The sequence below is a fragment of the Gopherus evgoodei genome, chromosome 4 (assembly GCF_007399415.2).
Source record: "Gopherus evgoodei ecotype Sinaloan lineage chromosome 4, rGopEvg1_v1.p, whole genome shotgun sequence".
In the NCBI taxonomy this organism is placed as follows: domain Eukaryota; kingdom Metazoa; phylum Chordata; order Testudines; family Testudinidae; genus Gopherus; species Gopherus evgoodei.
Window position 1 is genome coordinate 101,144,904 of NC_044325.1, and position 23,416 is coordinate 101,168,319.

Sequence of the window (23,416 nt, forward strand, 5' to 3'; positions counted from 1 at the left end):
TGGAGAGGTTTTACTTGGGGGCTGTAGGTGACGGCTAGTGGCATTCTGTTACTTTCTTTGTTGGGCCTGTTTTGTAGTAGTTGACTTCTGGGTACCCTTCTGGCTCTGTCAGTCTGTTTCTTCACTTCACCAGGTGGGTATTGTAGTTTTAAGAATGCTTGATAGAGATCCTATAGGTGTTTGTCTCTGTGTGTGAGGGATTGGAGCAAATGCGGTTGTATCTTAAAGATTGGCTGTAGACAATGGATCATGCTATGTGTTTTGGATGAAAGCTGGAGGCATGTAGGAAGTATAGTGGTCAGTAGGTTTCTGGCATAGGGTGTTGTTTATGTGACCATCGTTTATTAGCACAGTAGTGTCTAGGAAGTGGCTCTCTTATATGGACTGGTCCAGGCTGAGATTGATGGTGGGGTGGAAATTTTTGAAATCCTGGTGGAATTCCTCAAGGGCCGCCTTAGCATGGGTCCAGATGATGACTGTCATCAATGTAGTGCAAGTAGAGATGGGGCATTAGGGGACAAGAGCTGAGGAAGTGTTGTTCCAAGTCAGCCATAAAAATGTTGGCATACTGTTGGGCCATACAGGTACACATAGCAGTCCTGCTGGCTTGAAGGTATAAATTGTCCCCAAATCTGAAATAGTTGTGGGTGAGGATAAAGTCACAAAGTTCAGCCACCAGGTTTGCTGTGACATTATCAGGGATACTGTTCCTGATGGCTTGTAGTCCACCTTTGTGAGGAATGTTGGTGTAGAGGACTTCTACATCCATAGTGGTTAGGATGGTGTTTTCTGGAAGATCATCAAAGGATTGTAGTTTCCTCAGGAGGCCAATGGTGTCTCGAAGATAGTTGGGAGTGCTGGAAGCATAGGGCCTGAGGGGAGAGTCTACATATCCAGACAATCCTGCTGTCAGGGTGCCAATGCCTGAGATGATGGGGCATCCAGGATTCTTAGGCTTATGGATTTTGGGTAGCAGATAGAATACCCCTGGTTGGGGCTCCAGAGGGGTGTGTCTGTAGATTTGTTCCTGTCCTTCATCAGGGAGTTTCTTTAGCAGATGGTGTAGTTTCTTTTGGTAATCATCAGTGGGATCAGAGGGTAATGGCTTGTAGAATGTGGTGTCAGAGAGTTGTGTAGCAGCCTCTCATTCGTATTCCGATCTGTTCATGATGACAACAGTACCTCCTTTGCCAGCCTTTTTGATTATGATGTCAGTGTTATTTCTGAGGCTGTGAATGGTGTTGTGTTCTGCACAGCTGAGGTTATGGGGCAAGTAATGCTGCTTTTCCACAATTTCAGCTCATGCATGTTGGTGAAAGCACTCCTATATAGAAGTCCAGTGAGTTGTTTTGACCTTCTGGAGGAGTCCATGCAGAATCCTTCTTTTTGTAGCGTTGGTAGGAAGGTTTCTGTGGGTTAGTGTGCTGTTCAGTGGTATGTTGGAAATATTCCTTGAATTGGAGACATCGAAAGTAGGAATCTAAGTCCCCACACAACTGTGTCGTGTTCGTGGGGGTGGAGGGGCAGAAGGAGAGGCCCTGACATAGGACAGACTCTTCTTCTGGCTAACAGTATAGCTGGATAGATTAACAATATTATTGGGTGAGTTAAGGGAACCACTGTTGTGGCCCCTTCTGGCATGTAGAAGTTTAGATAGTTTAGTGTCCTTTTTCCTCTGTAGAGAAGCAAGGTGTGTGTTGTAAATGGCTTGTCTAGTTTTTGTAAAGTCCAGCAGACAATTTACTTTTCTTAATATATCTGGTTTCTGTGTTGTGATTCTTTTGCTTGGCATGCATTTATGTTATGAAGTACCCAGAATAGTCCCTGGTGCATAATACTCTGAGGTTAACAATTTTTGCATGAATTCTGTACGTGTTCATGTAGATCAATTAAACTAAGTTTGAGACCATCAATTCCCATATTATTAGATACTGTCATTGTTTCACTAACAGAAGAGTCTGTTTTTATCCTTTGAGAAAGGTTTGACTCTTACATAGATAGGTGGATGGGAAGAAGGAATCTTATGGCTTAATGTTCTATATGAGAGCACCTTTTATTAAAAAGAATAAGAATCAGTCAGTTACAATTAAATCTATAGCATTAGAAGTCCAAAAGTCCAAAAACTAGTTATTTTTGTATTACCCTGAATTTGTATCTAATTATCAGCCACAGTTTCTCTGACTGCTTATCTTTTCTTATTTTAAAATTCTGTTAAGCCCTGCTTTTCTAAACTCTGATATCACAAGTGTTGGCCTTATTTGCTTATACGGTTATGCTAATTGTGTAGACAAATTAGTCACACAATTGTATACCCATTTTTGTTTACTCACTGTCAAAAATTAGGACCAGACATCAAGTTCTCTAAACCATGTGCTACTAGAGTTATTCACTGTCTTGTGTTGTCCAGGTCTGTAATAGTCTATAAAGCCCTGAAGGGAAGAATTAAGGAACCCTTTATATGTTTGTACAATGTCATATACATTGTTTCATCTCAATAAATAATTGTTAATCATATCAATAATAATAATAATGAAGGATAAAATGCAAAAGTTGCAGAGACTGATTTTGGGCAAACACTAAAAGCTCTTCTTTGAGTGATGGCTCATGTGTATTCCACAGTAGGTGTGTGTGCTCACCACATTCACCGGTGCCTGAAGTTTTTCACCGGTGCCTGAAGTTTTTCCCCTAGCAGTGACCCTAGGGGAGTGCATTAGCGACCCCTGGAGTGGCGCCTCCATGACGCGATATAAGGGATGCTGTGTGCTCCCACCGCCCTCAGTTCCTTCTTGCCGCCAGAGAAGGTGCTCAGGAACTGCTCTGCTCCAGTTTTGCTGTAGCTTGTCCCCAAAACTGCTTATTCGTTTAGTGTGTGGTACCTGTAGTTGTTTAGTTTTGTTTAGTTTAGCTAGAGTGCCCGGGCCGGGGCATGTCATGTGACACTTATAGGTGATCTATGCCAGTGAGTGATCCGCACGCAGACTGTTTACACCGTTTAGGGGAAACCCATCTCAGCAATCACTGCAAGATTTGCAAGTCATTTAATCCTTGGACCAAGAGAGAGAGGGACACTAAGCTCCAGACTATTTTGGTGGAGTCAGCACTGATCCCAGTTCTGACGATAGAAAAGGTTCAGAGAAGGCCAACTAAAATGATTAGGGGTTTGGAATGGGTACCATATGAGGAGAGATTAAAGAGGCTAGGACGTTTCAGCTTGGAAAGAGGAGACTAAGGAGGATATGATAAAAATATATAAAATATTGAGTTATGTGGAGAAAATGAATAAGGACAAGTTATATACTTTTTCCCATAATATAAGAGCTAGAGACCACCAAATGAAATTAATGGGCAGCAGGTTTAAAACAAATAAAAGGAAGTTCTTCTTCACACAGCGCACAGTCAACCTGTGGAACTCCTTGCCTGAGGAGGTTGTGAAGGCTAGGACTATAACAGCGTTTAAATGAGAACTAGATAAATTCATGGAGGTTAAGTCCATTTATGGCTATTAGCCAGGATGGGTAAGGAATGGTGTCCCTAGTCTCCGTTTGTCAGAGGGTGGAGATGGATGGCAGGAGAGAGATCACTTGATCATTACCTGTTAGGTTCACTCCCTCTGGGACACCTGGCATTGGTCACTGTTGGTAGACAGGATACTGGGCTGGATGGACCTTTGGTCTAAGCCAGTATGGCTGCTATTATGTTCTTATGGCACCGGGCATCGCGGTGTCAGTGCACGGCGACCCTTCGGTGCCATCGACTAGTCGGCACCACTCCCTGTCCACTGGACACGACAAGAAGGCTAGGAAGAGGCTGCCTTCACTGCGGCGCCGGAATAAACTCGGGACAGAGGCTAGACCCATGTTGGGCAGTCGTCAATCCCCACCAGCCTCTAGGCCTCCCACTCAGGTTGAGCTGAGTAGTCTGGCCCATTCGGAGCAGGCCTGCCCAGCTGTCTGAATGCCCTCCACACCGGAGGCCCTGCAGGTGGCCCGGGATACTGTGTCCATGCCGGTACCAAGAGCACCACCAATGTTGGCCCCATGCTCCAGAGGCAAGCCGCCGCTGGGATCTCTGCAGTCACCCCTGGCTCAGTAACAGTTTCAGTCAAGGGAACGTTCCCGATGCCATTTGCCGCCCAGTGTCCGTTCAGGGAAAAGTCCACGTGGATCGCCCTCGATGCCCACCAGGTTGTCTGGTTGGGTTCTGTCTGACCAAGACTCTTGGCACCGCTCTGCTTCGAAGAGCCAACACCGACGGGACTGAGGCAGACGATGCCAAAGGCAGCTGGTCATGGCACAAACGTTGACCTCGTTCCCAGATGTTGTCCCGCTCCAGGACCCCATCACGGCACTGCCTCCGCAGTCTCTGGCCATCGCGGATCTGCCCGCCGGAGCTGATTGCAGAGCAGCTGTTACTGATGGTAATGATCCTCCACACTGGAATCATGGTCCCGTGGTCGGCATCGCTCCCAGCGCTGCCGCTTCTCCTGGTTCAGGGACAGCAGGTCGTATGTCAGCCCGGCTTCTCTTCATAGTTGTCCACTGATGGGCCAAGCCGATCAGCTGGCTCCGCTGGTGCCACAGCAGGTGCAGTGACACTGGGCCCCATGGCTGGCCCAATGGTACCAGTGGGCACTGTGGCCACAGACACAGCCCACGGAGGGGCTCACTCGGTGGCCGGAGCCTCAGAAGGACCATCGGCCTCCCTCTCCAGACCTCCGAGGAAGGAGTTGGTGGGATGTACATCCTTGGCACCATGCCCAGAGACCAACCAGGTGGTGGACCCTCCAGTGCCAGTGGACACACACAGTACTGTGCTGGCCTCCTCACCCGAGGCAATTATGGCTCCTCCTTCCTCTTTCTTGCAGGATGACTTTAGGGCCCATCAAGAACTCTTAAAAAGGGTGGCATCAAGCCTCCACCTCCAAGCAGAGGAGATGGAGGAGCCCTCGGATTCCCAGTTTAATGTACTGTCCTCCTCGGCACTGGGCAGGGTGGCCTTGACTCTCCACGAAAGGGTGGCGAAAATTTCAAATGCCCTGTGGCAAACCCCAGCCTCATTGGCCCCCATCTCTAAGAAAGCGGAACGCAAATATTTTGTACCCACCAAGGGGCATAAATACTTAAACACCCACCCTGCTCCTAACTTCCTGGTGGTTGAGTTGGTCAACCACAGGGAATAGCAGGGCCAACCAGCCCCTCCCCTGAAAAATAAAGATTCAAGGATGCTGGACTCATTTGGAAGAAAAAATTATTTGTCCTTGAGCTTCCAGTTATGGATGACAAACCACCAGGCTCTCCTGGGCCAGTATGAGTTCAATCTGTGGGGCTCCCTGCCCAACTTCAAGGACTCCCTCCAGGAGCTCAACAGGAAGGAGTTCAAAGCGCCGTTGGAGGAGGGCACTGCAGCTGCCAGGGCAACCCTGCAGGCAGCTTCAGATGCAGCAAACATGGCCACATGGTCCACAGCCTCGCGATGTCCATGAGAAGGGTATCATGGCTCCTGCTCTCTGGGCTGTCCAGCGAGGCACAGACCTCCCTGCAGGACCTCCCGTTTGATGGCAAAGCTCTGTTTGAGGAACAAACAGATACAAAGCTGCATGGCCTGAAAGTCTACCGCACAACTCTCCAAACTCTGGGTCTCTATGTTCTGGCTCCGGCTAAACCTAAATTCAAGCTGCAACAGACTCCCGCTCAGGCCACCCATTCAAAATATGAGACCACTTATAAGAAGTTGTGGGATTGTAAGAGGTGCCCCCAGTCTGGGTCCTCCAAGGGCAGGCAAGGGGGGAAAAGGCAGTTTTGACAGGATGCCTCGGGGACGCCCTGCCAGTTCTTATCAGGGATCCACACTCAATAAAGCTTCCTTTCTCCAATCGGTTGTGCACTTTTCCTCCCAGAGTGGTCGTGGCTGACCTCGGACCATCTCCTGGAGCTATATTCTCCAGTTTACTTCCTCCTCGCCCAACCAACCCCTGTCCCTTGTCCCTCCTGGGGGACCTCTTGCACAAGGCTCTGCTCAAGCAGGAGGTGGGGCGGCTCCTGGACCTAGGAGCTGTGGAAGCGGTCCTGGGGGATTTCAAAGGCAAGGGTACTACTTCCGCTATTTCCTTATCCTGAAGGCCAAAATGGGGCTCAGGCCCATCTTGGACCTGCGAGGCCTGAAACAATACATGGTGAAGCTCAAGTTCCACATGGTCTCCCTGGCCTCCATCATCCCCTCCCTGGATCCCAGGGACTGGTACTCCGCACTCGATCTGCGGGACGCATACTTCCACGTTTATATATTTGAGGGGCACAGATGCTTCGTGCGTTTCACGGTAGGTCAGGAACGTTACCAATTTACAGTCCTCCCATTTGGCCTGTCCTCAGGGTATTCACAGAATGTATGTTGGTGGTGGCAGCCTACCTCAGGCGCCAGGGGGTCCAGATCTTCCCCTATCTGGACAACTGGTTGGTCAAGGGAAGCTCCCGGTCACAGGTGCAGGATCCCATGGCGCTCCTTCTGTCCACGTACACCACTTCGGGTCTGTTGGTAAACAACACCAAGTCCACGTTGGTCCTGGTACAATGCATAGAGTTTATCAGGGCAGTCCTGGACACCTCATCGGCCAGAGCCTCCCTCCCAGCAGACAGGTTCGAGACCCTGAAGGGACTCATCAACATGGTCACAAGATTTCTGGTGACAACAGCCAGAGCGTGCCTCCAGCTCTTGGGTCACATGTTGGTGTGCATGTATGTGGTCCGTCACGCCAGACTCAGGATGAGGCCCTCCAGCTCTGGTTGGCCTCGGAGTTCTCCCAGACCAGGGACAGGATGGACAAAGTCCTCATGGTACCCGAGTCAGTGATCATCTCCCTATGGTGGTAGTCTTCCCCAAGAAGCATGCTCCAAGGGGTTCTGTTCAGGGGCAGGACCCTGTCCCTGGAACTGGTGTCCAACGCATCGGACCTGGGATGGGGTGCCCATGTGGGGAATCTTCAGACCCAAGGTATGTGGTCGGCTCAGGATCTGACCCTTCACATAAACGTCAAGAAGCTCAGGGCAGTACGGCTGGCGTATAAGGCTTTCTGCTCACACCTGGAGGGGTGGGTGGTCAGTGTCCTCACGGACAACAAAGCTTCCATATTCTACATCAACAGGCAAGGTGGGGCCTGATCCTCTGCCGCAAAGCCCTGAGGCTGTGGGCCTTTTGTTTAGCCCACAACATTTGCATACAGGCCTTCCATCTGCCAGGCGTCCGGAATGCATGGGCAGATCGCTTGAGCAGGGACTTCTCCTCTCAGTGCGAGTGATCTCTCCACTCAGAGTTAGTGCACAGACTTTTCCAGGTGTGGAGAACTGCCCAGGTGGACCTGTTTGTGACCCAGTTCTGCTCCGGGGAGGGGCTGGGATGGGGTGCTATCTCCAGTGCCTTCCTCCTGTCCTGGTCAAGCTGGTTTCTCTATGTCTTTCCCCTGTCCCACTATTCGGCAAGGTCCTGGAAAGACCTTCTGATTGCCCTGGCATGGCCCAGGCAGCATTAATACGGGACTCTCACGGGCCTGGTGGTCACCTCGCTGTGGCCATTGCCATCCCCTCTGGACCAGCTGTCCCAGGACCAGGGCTGCCTTCTCTATCCCATCCTCACGGCGTGGCTGCTCAGTGGTTAGGTAGGGAGGAAAGAACGTGTTCGAAAGGGGTTCAGCTCGTCTTCCTAGAAAGCAGGCCACCCGCCACACGCTGAGCCTACTTGGCAAAGTGGTCTTGGTTTTCCAGATGAGCAGGGCATTTCCCTGGTGGCCACCCCGATACAGCTTATTCTGTACTATCTCCTTCACCTTAGAGCCCAGAGCCTGGCACCCTTGTCAGTCAAGGTGCACCTGGCGGTCATATCAGCCTTCCATCCAGTGGTGCAAGGCCACGCGGTATTCTCCCATGCAATGACTGGCCGATTCCTTAAGGGGTTGGATCATCTCTTTCCATATGTTAGGCCCCCAGTCCCACAGAGGGACCTAAACCTGGTGTTGGCCTGTGTCACATGGCCCCCATTTGAGCCGCTAGCCACGTGCTTTTGGTCACAGCTTTCATGGAAGGTGGCCTTCCTGGTTGTGATCACATCGGCTAGGCGGCTCTTGGAACTCAGGACCCTAAACTTTGAGCCCCCATACACAGTGTTTCATCAAGATAAGGTCCCGCTCCACCCACACCCTTCGTTCCTCCCGAAGGTGGTCTCCGCCTGTCACGTGGGTCAGGACATTTTTCCGCTGGTCCTCTGCCCCAAGCCCTATGCACCCAGTGAGGAGCTCCGCCTCCCCACGCTCGATGTGAGACACTCTGGCTTTTTACCTGGAGCAGACTAAGCCATTCAGAAAGTCCTTGCAATTGTTCATCGTCCCGGTCGAGGGATGAAAGGTTGGCCAATCTCCACTCAGCGGCTCTCCAACTGGATTACCGTGTGTATCTGTACTTGTTATGACCTGGCAGGAATCCCGCCACCACCAATTGTGAGGGCGCACTCAACCAGGGTGCAGACCTCGTTGGCTGCCTTTTTGGACCATATCCCCATTCAGGACATTTGTAGAGCTGCCACGTGGTCTTCAGTTCACACGTTCACTCCACATTATGCGATTGTGTCTCAGACCGGGGAGGATGCTGGGTTTGGCAGGGCCGTTCTCCATGCTGAGAGTTTGTGAATCCTTCCCACCTCCAACAGATATAGCTTGGAATCACGTATTGTGGAATACACATGAGCAATCACTCGAAGAAGAAAATACAGTTAACTTTTCTGTAAGTGGTGTTCTTCAAGATGTGCTTCTCATATCTATTCCACATCCTGCCCTCCTTCCCTTCTGTTGGTGTTGCCTGTCAAGAAGGAACTGAGGGCTGGGGAACGCACAGCGCCCTTTATACCACGCCATGGAGGCGCCACTCCAGGGGTCACTAGAGCGCTCCACTATGGGTACTGCTAGGGGAAAAACTTTGGGCACCAGTGCACAGGTGAGCATGTTCCCCCCTTGTGGAATAGACATGAGCAACACCAGTTACGGAAAAGGTAACTGTTTTTGAGGTGGAACTCCCATATGACCAGATTTTTAGTACTTCTCCAGTTAGCCCACGAGAGCAGGCTATTTATCTGTAATTCTGCACTTCTCTTTGCAGTTCTGAATGATAACCAGTTTGAATCTTTCCAGAAGTGAAAGTAAGCTGCTATGCCTTGGTACGCCATACTAGACCAGCTTCCCCAGCCAGCAATTTAAAGGGCCTGGGGCTCCCAGCAGCAGCTGGAGCCCTGAGCCCTTTAAATTGCCACCAGAGCCCCGCTGCCAGAGGTGACTGGGATCCCTGGCACTCCGGCAGTGATTTAAATGGTCCGGGACCCTGCTGCAGTAGCAGTGGCTGGGAGCCCCTGGCCCTTTAAGTCACTGCCAGAGCCCCGCCGCCACTACCCCAGGGCTCTGGCAGCAGAGCTCAGGTGGTGATTTAAAGGATTGGGGGCTCTGGCAGCCACTTCTGTCTGGGCCCTTTAAATCTCTGACAGCGGGGCTCGGGCAGAGATTTAAAGGCTCCGGAGTGGTAGTGGCGGCCTGGGCCCTTTAAATCGCTGCCTGAGCCCTGCTACCAGAGTTCTGGAATAGCAGCGGCAGCTGGGAGCCCTGCAGCTCCGTCGGCAATTTAAAGGGCCCAGGGTCTGCTGTGGTAGTGGCAGCTGGGAGTCTCTGGCCCTTTAAATCACTGCCTGAGCCCCCAGCCACTGCTGCTACTCTGGGGCTCTGGCAGCAGGGATTAGGTGGTAATTTAAAGGGCCCAGGGCTCCACTGCAGTACGGGTGGCCAGAAGCCCCAGGCCCTTTAAATGGCCCCCAAGCCTAGCAGCTGGAGCCCAGGGCCCTTTAAATCCTGTAGCTCAAAAGGTCCCACCCCTTCTGGTTGAGGCCACTCCCCCTCTATTTGAGGCCCTGCCCGGGGTCCAGTGTGCTGTTAAGTCCCTTAAATTAGGTACTTTCACCCTTGAATCTTTCCCAAGACTTGAAAATCATTCTGGTTCAGTCTGTGATTTGCATCAGTTCTTATTTTATCAGAAACAGGTCACCCTTCCATTTGGTGGTCATAGAGATTCACCACTCCTGAACAGGGGCATATAGACAACTTTTCTTTTTTTTTAATTTGGGAAGGCTAGAGTTAAAAAGTAAGAAAATAATAGCTGTATTATTGCTTCCAGGTGTAGTTTTTGTACCATAACTACATTTGTCCTCTTTTAATCAAATGAGATAAATTAACTTCTGTTCCAGGCATAGTTTCCTTTATTTATGAACATAATCCCTACATTTTGGGAGGCCTAAAGCCATCCACAGCACTCTTTTTCCCCCCCTCCTGCCCCATTGTCTGCACCCATGCTGAATTTTATCTCATTACTACTAATATGCCATATATCATCCTGTAGAAAAGCACTGTTGCTGAGGCAGTGAGATCCAGTGGCTAGAATACAGAACAGGGACACTGATTTTACTTTGACTGAGTGAAGTTCATTACTGCTATGTACATGCTCTGGTCAGATAGATTTTCTTCATGGGCAAAGATTTTGAAGAAGAATCATCATGTATCCTTCCCCTTGCTTACAAGTCATGCTGCAAATAGAACGTTAGAAGTTTCTGATAACCATGGCAACAATTACATTCGCTTTATTAGCCCTATATAATTTAGCGGACGTGGCCACTGGAGGTAATTTTTCAGACTCCAACATAAATGATACTGGTTATTATAACGATAAATAAAATATCTACAATTTTACATTTTAAAAATACTGAACAGTAACTACTAAGGATACGTCTACACTGCAATTAAAAACCCGCTGCTGGCCTGCTCCAGCTGACTTGGGCTTGTGGGGCTTGGGCTGCAAGGCTGTTTAATTTCAGTGTAGACACCTGGGCTGGGGGACCCTATGATGTGGAGGGTCCTAGAGCTCAGGCTGCAGCCCAAGTTCAGAAGTCTACACTACAATTAAATAGCTCCTTATCCCAAGCCCTGTGAGCCCGAATCAGGTGGCACAGGCCAGCCATGAATATGTAACTGCAGTGTAGACATACCCCCTATACTCAACTGTGCCCCCGTGAGAAGGGTTACTGGTGTTAGCCCCAGTTTTCAAATAAGTAATGCGGACCACAGGCAGGTTAAGTGTCTTGTCAAGGACCACAGAGGTAGCATAAGAATTCAGGAGTTCTTTCTTGCTATATTGTGATCACTCTGTTCTTAGAGCTTATTGGACCGGAGGTTTTGAGCCATGTCATATCCTCCCATACATATGCTCCTCAATGTCATTTTAATCACCTCCGCCCCTTTTACTTGGTGGTTCATAGCTAGAATTATGCTGTGTTTTCTACTGAATAAAATTCCCCCAAGAAAGGATAGCAATAGATGTACAAGTGTATAAATGCCTTGTGTCCTGGATATTTAGGTTGAAATCCAGTTTGTAAGTGAAATAAGTAGGTTATCCTTTCTCTCTCTCTCTCGGACATGAATGACCAATGTTTCCCTTCTATATTAAGGGAAGAGGATTCCTGCTGGAAGTGAAAACCACTCATGGGCGACACAATGGATGGGAAAAGAATTAATGCAAAAGGGATGGGAGGGATTAGAAACAATTGGACCCTGATTCTCCATTCCCTGCATGCTTTCTAATCACTTACTCCTGGGCAAAATGAATGTATAATGCTACCGAGTCACAATGGCATTCAGTTTGCATGTACTTTAATTTGATATGAACATCTGTCCAAGGTGCTAGGCAATGGAAGATCAGCCCCAGTGTGATTAATTTGAAAAAGTGTAAACAAATATAGCCAGGAAAAAATAAGTCCCAGCCTTCTATCTCTAATGGGAGAGAGACAAGTGGGAAGCAGGAATTCATGTTGGATACAGTAACTCTTCACTTAAAGCCCCCGCCGGTTGTTCCTCACTTAAAGTTGTCCTGGTTAACGTTGTTTCATTGTTACGTTGCTGATCAATTAGGAAACATGCTCGTTTACAGTTGTGTAATGCTCCCTTCTAATGTTGTTTGGCAGCCACCTGTTTTGTCCACTGCTTGCAGGAAGAGCAGCCCGTTGCAGCTAGCTGGTGGGGGCTTGGAACCAGGTAGACTGGCAGCCCCTCATCAGCTCCCTGCTCTCCTAAATTCCCGGTGCAGCAGCTGCCCACCAGGCTAGCAATTGCAGCTGTCTCTGCCCCCACTGCCATGTGCTGCTCCTGCCCTCTGCCTTGGAGCTGCTCCCTGAGACTCCTGCTTGCTATGCAGGGGGGAGGGGAAAAAGAGAGGGGGGCTAATGTGACGGTGTCCCACTCCCCCTGCTCCTGCACCCTGCTTACCCCATCTTCCATGGAGCGGGGGGACATGAGTTTGTACATGAGTTTATGAAAGGGCTGCAGTGTGTGTTTGTTTGTTTATTTAACTTTAATTTAGGTGGTTTAGTGGATGAACAAATTGTAATCTTAGACAAAGCTGTATTTTCAGTGAGTTTCACAAACAGGCAATAAGTCCTTCATCCAACTGGCACTGGAGAGAAAAAGTCACTATTGAGTCTAATTAAGGCTTTATTTTTAAACTCATTGTTTTCAGCACTTTTGTATTGGCTTTGAAAATATTCTTCACTAAATCAAACCGTTCTTCTTTGTCTGTTAAGCAATGCCTTTTGATATAGTTTGTTGGTGCTGTTTCTTCATCATTTCTCTCTCTGTGCTGCAGTATCACTGGTGATGATGACTGCTAGAATGTGCACAGCTGAGAGTATTGTACATTGATTCCCACAGCTACATAGCAGAAAGGAAAATCACTGTACCTTTTGGTTTGTTATGCCGTGATGTTGTGTTTGTATATCTCTGTCTATATGTTGGAGACACTGACATAGTAGATAAAACAAAAGCATCTTCCTAGACTGACACTGATAATTATTTTAGTGCATGCAAACTGTTGGCCTGTTTACAGCATACTTCATTTGGGGCCAAATTTTCAAACAGACAGACTTCCACTCTGTTACATCAACGAAATAGATACACTCCACGTATACATTGGTGAAACTGAGATCAGAATCTGGTCAGCAATTTTCCCTCTGATTTCTTTTTCTGTTACTGAGAAGGCTGCAAATTCTAGTGAGCACTACATTTTTGTTCTACAGCAAGCTTACATGTGGGTGGGGGGTGGTGGTGGTGGTGGTTGTATGTCGTGAGGGCTGTGTAGGTGTGTCTCCTCCCCAGTATCACACACTTGACCCAGCTCCCACCATTGGCTGGGAGTTTCAGGCCCCCGCCGGTTTTTCCCAGGAAGGGCCTGGGCCACATCTTTCTCCCTGGCTGCCTCTCTGCAGCAGCAACTGCTGTTTCACTGGAAACCATTGCCGGGGGCGGGGGGAGGGAGTGCACAGTGCTTTGGCCCGATCGGGACTGGGTGAGCATGTCTCTGAGACTGTAAGTGCTTTCATTCCCCCCACAGCGAAGAGGTTGGGGTCACACATGCCCTGGGCTTGGTCAAGTAATGAGCACAGCAGGTTCTTAAAGGACCACATGATGGCATCACAGAGAAGTGAATGACATGGTTTCTGACCTGTACCATATGCTCAAGATTGCTGTGCAGCCACACAGTTTTACAGGGAATGTTGCTGGTCAGTAGCCTCTAAATATGTCGATGCAATTTTGTGCATGTAGTTCTGTGGAATCTATTATGTGTATACACTACTGATAGTGTGTATAGAATTACACATGCAATTGAGAGTGTGTGCACATGTGTGGAATTTCACATACTTAGGGATCCAGTCCTGCAAGTTGGTGAGTGCTTATGAGGTGGCATACATAATACCAACTGAAACCAATGGTAATTATGGGTTCTTGGCACCTGAAAGGATCAGGCATGCAATTAGACATTGAGCTGATCCTCTACTAAAAATATGACCAGTGATTTTAAAAGGACAGTGAAATTCTGTTGTAAGGATCAATGTGACTAAAATTGTCTTTCAGTCATTTCCTCAGAAAGATCATGGTATATAGAGTCATAAAACCAACATCTTCCCAAATCAGAAGCTCATGGAAAGCAAATTATCAAGCTGTGGAGGATAGAGCAACTTCCAAGCATTCAGTGGTGAAGTAGTTCAGTCAAGTGGTACAGAAATTGACTATAAGTGGCACTCCATTTTTTTTTTTCATCTACAGTGGAGTGATACTCAGAAAGGTGTGACATTCTTTCAGGCCTTTTGGAAACATCAAAGACTACATTTCAATCTGATCCTTACAATTGAAAGTCCTGTTATGCATAGAAGGAATGGGCAAACCCGTCAGCAAAAATAGGAACTGGCTTATGGAAAGTAAAATTTGATCTGTAGCTAAAAGATCACACTGCAAGTAGAGATCAGTAAATCAAAATAACACTGTAACTGCTACTTTCTTGTACTGATGCATAAGAACCAACGGTGGTAGATGCTGTATGAACTTGTTTTTGATGTGACTATTAGTGGTGGGTGAACCAGTTTGCTTAAAATTAAAATTGCTTAAAATTAAAACTGAGCCTCTTCTGGACCTGGACATATTTTTAGTTAGTTTTTTACAAAAACGTATTTTTCATTTTTGCCTGCCTATGAAATTTTTTAGTCACGGGGAGGAGAGGAAGGGAGAAATATCAAAATACTAAGAGAATCTCTGTTCTTATATGATTTCCAGCCCAATTCAGTCTCAAGAGGCCGAGAGAATCATCTAAAGTTTGTCACAGGCAGTTTTGGGAAATCTCCCACCAGTGATAGTCATGCCAGTGTAGACACAGCTATAATGATCTCGGAAACTTCCAGCAGTTTATATTTGTTGTATTTTATTTTCAGGTGCAGAAACCTCACATTTCCTAACAGCCTTCCTGAGGTCAGCATTGTTTTCATATTTGTTAATGAAGCCCTCTCAGTGATTCTGCGCTCCATTCATTCTGCTATTGACCGGACTCCTCCTCACCTACTCAAAGAAATTATCTTAGTGGATGATAACAGTAATAATGGTAAGGGCTCTCTTTTGAACACAGTTTTTTTTCATACAGACTCTATTGTGTATGACTATAAACACAAATTTCCCTCTAAATTTTGGATCACAGTCATCCTGTTAGAATTTCAGATGGTGTGTTTGAGAAATGCCAGAGTATTTCTCTATTCTTCCCTGCCCTCCTTCCTCCTCCTCCTCCTGCCCCCCGTAGCCTTAGAATCTTCTCCTGGGACAAGTTTTGCCTTCAAATGTGGCAAACTACTTGACACTGAAGTCAGTGAGAACAGAGGCGGAGAACAGAACATCATTCCCTACGTTTAATGTGCTCAGTAGAGCCCTATTCGTTAGAACAATAGGGATGGGAGACATTGGAAAGGATTTTACTGTTTTGTAGCACACTGCTGTGCTCCCAGGCATCCTCTTCCTCCAGTCTCTGGGTCCAGGAGCCTGCTCCCTGTGCCCCTCTAGTTTTCAGTTGCGTGCTCTGTCTCTTTCCTGCAAAGCCTATCTCTGTGCTTTCCACCAGGTTGCTAGCTCTTTGTTCCTCCTGACTGCTCATAGGCTCTGTCTGCCAATCCCAATCTCATTGTTTGCTGCTCACCTAGTTCATGTCTCCACGTGGACTTTCCAGCCCTCAGGCTGAGGAGCAGGCCACTTAATTTTCGACATGCTTAGTGCTTTCCTTAGATGATTTTCAGTGGGGCCATGCCGGGAGTTACTTACATATTTCGTCCTCTGGAACCATCGCAGATGAAATTTTAAATGAGCAGCCCGTGGGACATTTAACTTTCTGAAAGGTTGGGCTCTGCTGGGAGTTAATTTCAAACTCATAAAATTTAAGTGGGATCAAAATGCATTCTGCTGAAGGGGAATGCCAAATGAAGAGCTTCTGTTCCATCCCTAGCCTAGTTACATCTATTACATGACTCCCTGTTCCTGCACACTGGGATCTGCTACTGAATCGCTGGTGTGCATTGGATTTGTATAGAACAAAGACAAAGTAGCAGGCAAAATAAATAAGCTCCTCTCCCAAGGCTGAAACTCTCCTTCTTTTTCTCCTCTTTTTATTCTGTCTGTCAAGAAAAGAATCAAATCCCAGACAGACACATAAAACAACTGGATTTATGCTGCTAGCACCATGGCTGTACAAGGGTGTTTTAAGTCTGATTCCAGCCCCAGTGAATAAGCTGCATTTAGAGTCAACCGCATCTGACCTAACTTTTCTTAAGACACCTAATCATAGAGCAGTGTGGGTGAGATGTATGCGGAATTTATACGGTGCTGTTCTTGGTTTAGGGCATGATGTGGGATGTAGCAGTGCAATGGAGTGATGAAAAATCACGTATTTAGTTCTCTCATAGTTTGTTTTTTATATATATATAAAAGAAGTTCAGTGATCCAGAAACCACTTGTGAACTGGTGCAGGCTGTTTGGCTTGTTTATGCGTTTCATTATGTAGGGCTTGGATGTTGCCTGGCACGTGGCTATATTGAGACATTTCCATCACTTTGTAACTTTTTTCTTTCTACTTCCTCCTGCTGTTGTCCATTTGGGGTGGGAGGGGACGGGGGGAGGCGCTGAATTGAGAATCAGCAATAAAGTTGAATGCAGTTTATGTCAGTAGACTTGAATTCTGAAACGTCCCTACAGAAATTCAGCACTGAATCTTCCATGTAAGGCTTAATAATATGATGCCAAAAGTACGTGGGAGAACTTGTTGGTTTGGTGGTACTGCTGTAACACAAGAGGTCTGGATTCAAAAGTACTTTGGGATCATCCGTTCCAAAGCCTGGAATACCAAAGGCATGTCATGGAGGAAGCTAAGCATTTGGGTTTAGGATGTTGCAAAGGCTAATTAGGGTTTGATCCCGATCCTGTTGAAGTCAGTTACAAAGCTCCTATTGATATCGAATTGGGAGTAATATCAGGCCCTTCCTACGTGAATGTTTCATAACAGCTTATCCTTACAGTTGCATAGGAAGGGACCCTTTCTACTCCTTTGGTTGGAAACTATTGCAATCTAGTTGCTGTCTACTATATGGTAGTTTTGGTTCAATGAGAAGATTATCCCTAAGAATGGAAGAGATAGGAAATCGCAGCAACCCCTTAAGTACTAGTCTTTTAGGAGATCTCATTCACATCCCCCTCATTCTGTTTTAGCACCCATTATGTACTATGTTATGTTTGGTCTGTGTCTTTATTAGTTTATAAACAGTCCTGAGGACAGGGATCGTATTTTCTTAATATATGTTGAAGGTGGCCCTGAGCTGCAAATTTGAATCCAGATCTGATTCAGAACATTCCCAATTTGGAGATTTTTGGATCAAAGAAACTCAGCTGTATAGATTTGCCCAGTGCTGTGGCCCTCCAGTACATAATAATGCCAATGGTTTTGGTACCACTCCACCATTGTTGCCAGTAAAAAATAAATATTTGACTTTTCTATTCAAGTTTCCATGGTGCTGGAAACAAAGGTAATAAAATATGGACAGTCACTTGTCAAACTTGTGTAATCCTCATTGGATTTATCATTGTTTGGGAGCACTGCCTGTATACCCCTTTAGAGCCAAGGGGGACCCTATAAAACAAGCTAATTTGCAGCAGTGACTCCTGAAGAAAATCTTCCCCAATGGCTTCTGATTGGGATCTTGTTCCAAACTCAGTGTTCAACTGTGATGCTCTTTCCAGGACACCCAGAACAATAAGCCACCATGTTATCATTTTGGCTCTGTAAGAGAGAGCAGTGCTGAGGCCTAAACTGTGTGTTGACTCCCTGCCACATCAATCTGTGTGCCACACCAATCTGTGTACCTCACCAGCAAACTCCTCAAGACTCTGCCAGTATCAGCCGTCCTTGCAGGTGACAATCAGTGAACCCCAGTTTCTGAGTTCCTCAGAGACTGCACTCTGCAGTATCCAGTCTCTCTCACTGGGCCCTCATAGAAGTTACGTTTGCTTCCTCCCAAGAGACAGTGCACACATCATCCTGACAGGTTCGCTGAGGACTCACTCTTTACCCGTGTTTCTCAAACTTTTTGTATTGGTGACCCCTTTCACACAGTAACCCTCTGAACATGACCCCTTTCCTTCTGGATTAAAAACGGGGGTGGGCGGGATAATTTAATTTTAATTTAACGGGGGCTCAGGCTGTCAGCCCTGCGCCGCCAGAGCTGAGGCTGTCAGCCCCACCAGGCACTGGGCTGACAGCTCACGACCCCCAGGTAATAACCTTGTGACCCCTAGTATGAGAAACCCTGCTCTTTACTTTAATATAACAACACTGAAATGGTTTATAGTAAAACTGCAAAAAAAGTTGACTATTAAAGAGCAGAGATTTAAGTGATACTAAGAGGAAAAGACACAGTATGGTTATAAACAAAACAAAAACACCATTTCTAATGCCTAAAACATAATTCTAGTAGCTGTGTCTTTGCCTGAACAGCGTTCTCACTTACCTCAAGTTAACAACATCTCCAGCCCTTCCTGGTAAGAGGATCCAACATTTACAGAATCAGAGGGTGCTGTCCCCTTTGTTCCCTAACTGATGGATAACTAACAGGGTTCACTTTCAAAGGTTTTCTGAATTATAAAATGGAAGAAATGTACTCTTTGAAAAGTAAACCCAGACCAAGTTTCTCTTTGCTGCGGCTTGTTCTTTAGGGTGCTAATGCCAACCTCCTTTTTCATGCTCTGGATAACTTGCTTACTTGATTGCTTTGTTTACCTTAGATGCAAACGTACAGTAAAACCTGCCAATAGCGACCATTTATGGGAGTTAGCAAAAGTGGTCACTTGTAAGAGAGAGTCTCTTCAAAGGTTTGCGCAACAGAGAATGCTGATGTTCCATGGCCTCTGCAAGTAGTCACTTGTGATAGGTCGTCTCTCAGGCAAGTTTTACTGTACTTACATTGTCTCTGGCCTCCCCGTGCTCAGTTTACATTGGGGACGCATGTAAACAGGCAAAACAGCATTGCTGTGTCTGACAAACTACTCTGTCCATGACAAACTTGTTTATTCGCTCTACTGAGATTGTTTGTTTGGTTTGAACACATTTTACAAACACATTTCCAACACCCATACATAATTCTTTACCTACTAACCGTACATACATCACCCCATAATATCAATGACCAGAAGAGGGTCATCAGCTTTCATAAGCCCCTACTTGGTACACTTCTATAGTACAATACTAATGTATGCAATCAACTGATTCAATTGTTTATTCTTTGGATTTCTGATCCTCCTGTTCTATTCCTGGGGCATCTGGACCCTGCTTGTCATACCCACCTCTTCAGCATCCACTTGTTGCTTCTGGGAACAGTCAGCAGAAGGGGGAAAAAGACCAGGAGGGAAAGTAAAAAACTGAGAACTGAAGTATAGTAGAATCTGACAGGGAGCTGTGAGTATAACACAGGGCATCGCCAGGTCACTCAGTTCATCCACTGTAAGATACAGTCCTTGCTGGTTATTGAGGAAGCTAAAGCCTGGTGTACTGCCAGAAAGGACTTCATTGAAAATGCTGTGGATCAAAAGAGGAGACAAGGAGAGACAGGCTGTGTGGTCTCACCTTCCTCTGAAATACATAGTCCCCAGACAGGAGAATGGAGACTGTGAGTGGATGTGAGTGACTTTCTGACATGGCTTAGAGTAGGTGTGTCCCTTACAGAGACCCCCATTGGCTCCTGGAAAATCTCCAACCCATGCTGCTTTTTTTTCACCTGACCTCTTGCTCCATCTCTAGAGCCCATAGCCCATTGCAGCATTGGGCCACATTGTCCACAAGCCAGAATTCTCTGTATTTCAGACTTGCTTTCTAACCCATAATGTATACTGAGTCTTTGGGCATGGTGGGGGGTCCGTTCAATGGATGTGTATACGGATGGTTGGATTATGGGTTTACTAGTTTAGTGTTTTACATTTTATTTCCAATTTTGTTTTCGTTTACATCAGCTGTTCAGACTGGGCTTCCCAGCTTTTGTCATTTAGCGTCTATTTGTGCTTGTGTTACTGGGAAATTGTGAGCATTGCTGCCAGTAAGATAAGTGAGTTACTCTGGATTTCCCTGCAAAGTTTCCTGGGGAGACAAGAACCTGCAATTGTGGTGTGAAGACTTTCCCTAAACATAGGCACCGCACACATGGCCAGAACAGACGCCAGATTGTCAGTCTTTCAGTGACATCATGCTATAAGAGTCACAGGAGCCAGGGCTGGAGATGTTACAGCAGTAGAGTTGACATTGACTAAAGTATAGGGAGACCAGACAGGATGCAAATAAATAAATGCATATATTACTGAATGTCCTTCACTGCCTGGATTCATATGCAGTAAAGGATTTAAATCAATGCAGCTATGTCAATTTATACTAGCTCAGGACTAGACCCATGGTATTTTCCTGGTTTTTAAAATCTGAAATGGAATTCTGGTCTGTCTTTTCACAGTGTGCCAAATGCTGGCCATATTTAAATTGATAGCAAAAACTCATTTATTTCCTATAGTTTGCCCTGTTATGACTTTCAGGAAATAGCCTTGTTAATTGTAAAGAAAAAGCAGCAGAGGAACTGGTCTATTTTTTTATTCTATTAGGCTGATTTGGGAAAAACAGTGTGGGAGTATGTCAATATGTTAATATGTATGTCCAGCTTCTTTATGTTTATCTTGAGCAACATACGCTACGGTATTTTTTTCATGCACTTCGTGGTACGTCAAGCAAATTGTCTGTGACTTTTGCTAAACCTCAGTGCAGTTCTTCAAGTTCCCCATTATGCTTAAGTTGACCCTAGTTTATCTTTTTGTGAAGACTTCGCCTCTTTTAAACAGATGTTTGAAGTTAGCAATCTGTGAAAATGCCAAGGCGTCTGTAGTATAAACCTGAAGAAGAGTTCTGTGTGGCTCAAATGCTTGTTTCTCTCAGCAGCAGAAGTTTGTCCAATAACAAATATTACCTCACCCACCTTGTATTTCTAAGATGCCACTGTGTTACTTAAAAGCAGAAAAATACACATCACGGATCCCAAAACTCTGGTTTAATAAAGCAGGTTGCAGTTTTTTATGTAAACACTTTGTGCCAACTCTTCCTTGTGAAAATTTCATAAACATATTAAAATGTGAAATGTTTCATCCACTGTGCTATAAGGTAATTCTTTGTTAAAATAAAATTTTAAATAAACCCACAGAAAGCATTTTAACCCTTGTGTATGTGTATTATATTAAGCACATGTAAAAAAAACAAACAAAAAAAAACAACCTTGACCTGTGCTGCTGATTACAGAGAAATTGTGCCACATTCTGATCTTGGTTACATTGGTGTAAATGTGGAGTAATTCCATTGATCTCAGTGGATTTATTGTGGCATTAGTGAGATCAAAATCGACTCTGTTTTCTCTAAAGCATGCTGTTTGCATTTCAGAGGTAATTTGTAGATTAAATTAGAATTTGGCAAAAATATAATTTTCACAGTTTTGACTTGAAAACTGGCCCAGTTCTCCCGCTGCACCAAAGGTCTGTGCAATGTAGTTGCGGGGGAGGCGAAGAAAAGGTAGTCTTAAAACACCTTTTATGCTTCCTCAGTCCCTGAGGCTGTAGCTGCTGCTCAAGTATAATTTTAGAGCAGCCATTCTACAACTCGGGCTTTCTGGGATGCAGTGTGCTTTGCTCACACATTCCTCTCCTGTTTTGGTGGTGGTGGGATAAAGATCTTCTGTGCCAATAGAATCCCTACTAGCTATTTAAGCAAGCTTTCCAGCCCCTTGCAGCACAGCAGGGCCAGGGTCTGACCCACTGCGTGTCACACTGTGTGATACTTTTCATCCGATGTGCACTGTACCTAAGAAGCTCATTGTTGGCCAGATTGTGCCCTTCTGTTCGGTGAGTGCAAGTGGGTGGGTGCTTTCACATGTCTAAAATTTGTAGAGCAAAATTTTACATTAAAGCAATAGTTACCCTGCCATATGGCCACTTTCCGTATTGCAGTTCATAATGAACACTGCAGCAGGCTCACGTTTCATAAGGTCTTTTTTTCTTGGAATCGTCACTTATGAATAAAATGTCCTAACGCGTGCAGTGTAACAATTCACAGTTTTTGCTCTGAGAAGTCTGTGAACACGGCTATTGAATTGCAGTAATAATGTTTGGTATCATGGTATGCTAATTTTATGATGTCATAACCATAAAGGGACGGGAACAGCCCTCCTGTGTACAATACTATAAAATCCCTCATGGCCAGAGACACCAAAATCCTTTTACCTGTAAAGGGTTAAGAAGCTCAGGAACCTGGCTGACACCTGACCCAAAGGACCAATAAGAGGACAAGATACTTTCAAATCTTGGTGGGGGAAGTCTTTGTTTGTGCTCTTTGTTTTGGGGGTTGTTTGCTCTTGGGACTAAGAGGGACCAGACATCAATCCAGGCTCTCAAAATCTTTCTGAACCGTCTTTCATGTTTCAAACTTGTAAGTAACAACCAGGCAAGGCGTGTTAGTCTTATTTTTGTTTTCTCAACTTGTAAATGTTCCTTTTTGCTGAGAGGATTTTACCTCTGTTTGCTGTAATTTTGAACCTAAGGCTAAAGAGAGTTCCTCTAGGCTATATGAATCTGATTACCCTGTAAAGTATTTTCCATCCTGTTTTTACAGAGATGATTTTTACCTTTCTTTCTTTAATTAAAAGCTTTCTTTTTAAGAATAAGAATCTGATTTTTCCTTGTTTTAAGATCCAAGGGGATTGGATCTGGACTCACCAGGAATTGGTGGGGGAAAGGAGGGGGGATGGTTAAATTCTCCTTGTGTTAAGATCCAAGGGGTTGGATCGGTGTTCACCAGGAACTTGGTGAAAAAGCCTCTCAAAGCTACCCAGGGAAGGGAAGGTTTGGGGGGAGGAAAGAGGTGTTCCAGACATGGAGGAATCTGGATGGTGGCAGCGAACCCAGATCTAAGCTGGTAGTTAAGCTCAGAAGTGTTTATGCAGGTCCCCACATCTGTCCCCTAAAGTTCAGAGTGGCGGAGGAACCTTGACATATGACTTGCGTTGTCAAAGAGAATTAGTACAGAATAGAAGAAAGTGGATTGTATGCAACTGTATCTCCTTTGAGAGATCTGTGACATAGTCCTCAGAATGCTGAATAAAGGTTTTTTTAACAGTTCCATTAGAAACTTGCACTTCTCTCTAGGGGTTGTTTATCTGTAACAGATACATGGAAAGAGAAAATTGGGTGAATTATTATCCTAACACTGTTGATAAGTGTAGATCAGACTTTTGAGGTTCACCTATTTTAAACATGTTAACATGATTTAAAGACATTTTTTATGCCCAGTGCAATCAGGCAAAACTGATAGATTGGTTTACAAGGTCATTAATAGGCATATCCTGGGAAAACCGATTCTTCTTAACAGAATTCCAGGTTTATTTTGCATTTGTAAGCACAGTACTGTCAGGCCATGAAAATTAT

The 23,416-nt window shown here is 45.8% G+C and overlaps 1 protein-coding gene across 1 annotated transcript in view; it reads left to right on the top strand.

The window, feature by feature from the left end:
- GALNT18 (polypeptide N-acetylgalactosaminyltransferase 18) overlaps positions 1 to 23,416 on the top strand; it is a 442,549-nt gene that overhangs the window by 204,441 nt on the left and 214,692 nt on the right. Inside the window, exon 4 of the mRNA XM_030560359.1 lies at positions 14,827 to 14,993. Within this exon, the coding sequence (XP_030416219.1) occupies positions 14,827 to 14,993 (167 nt within the window). The remainder of the gene's footprint in view (positions 1 to 14,826; positions 14,994 to 23,416) is intronic.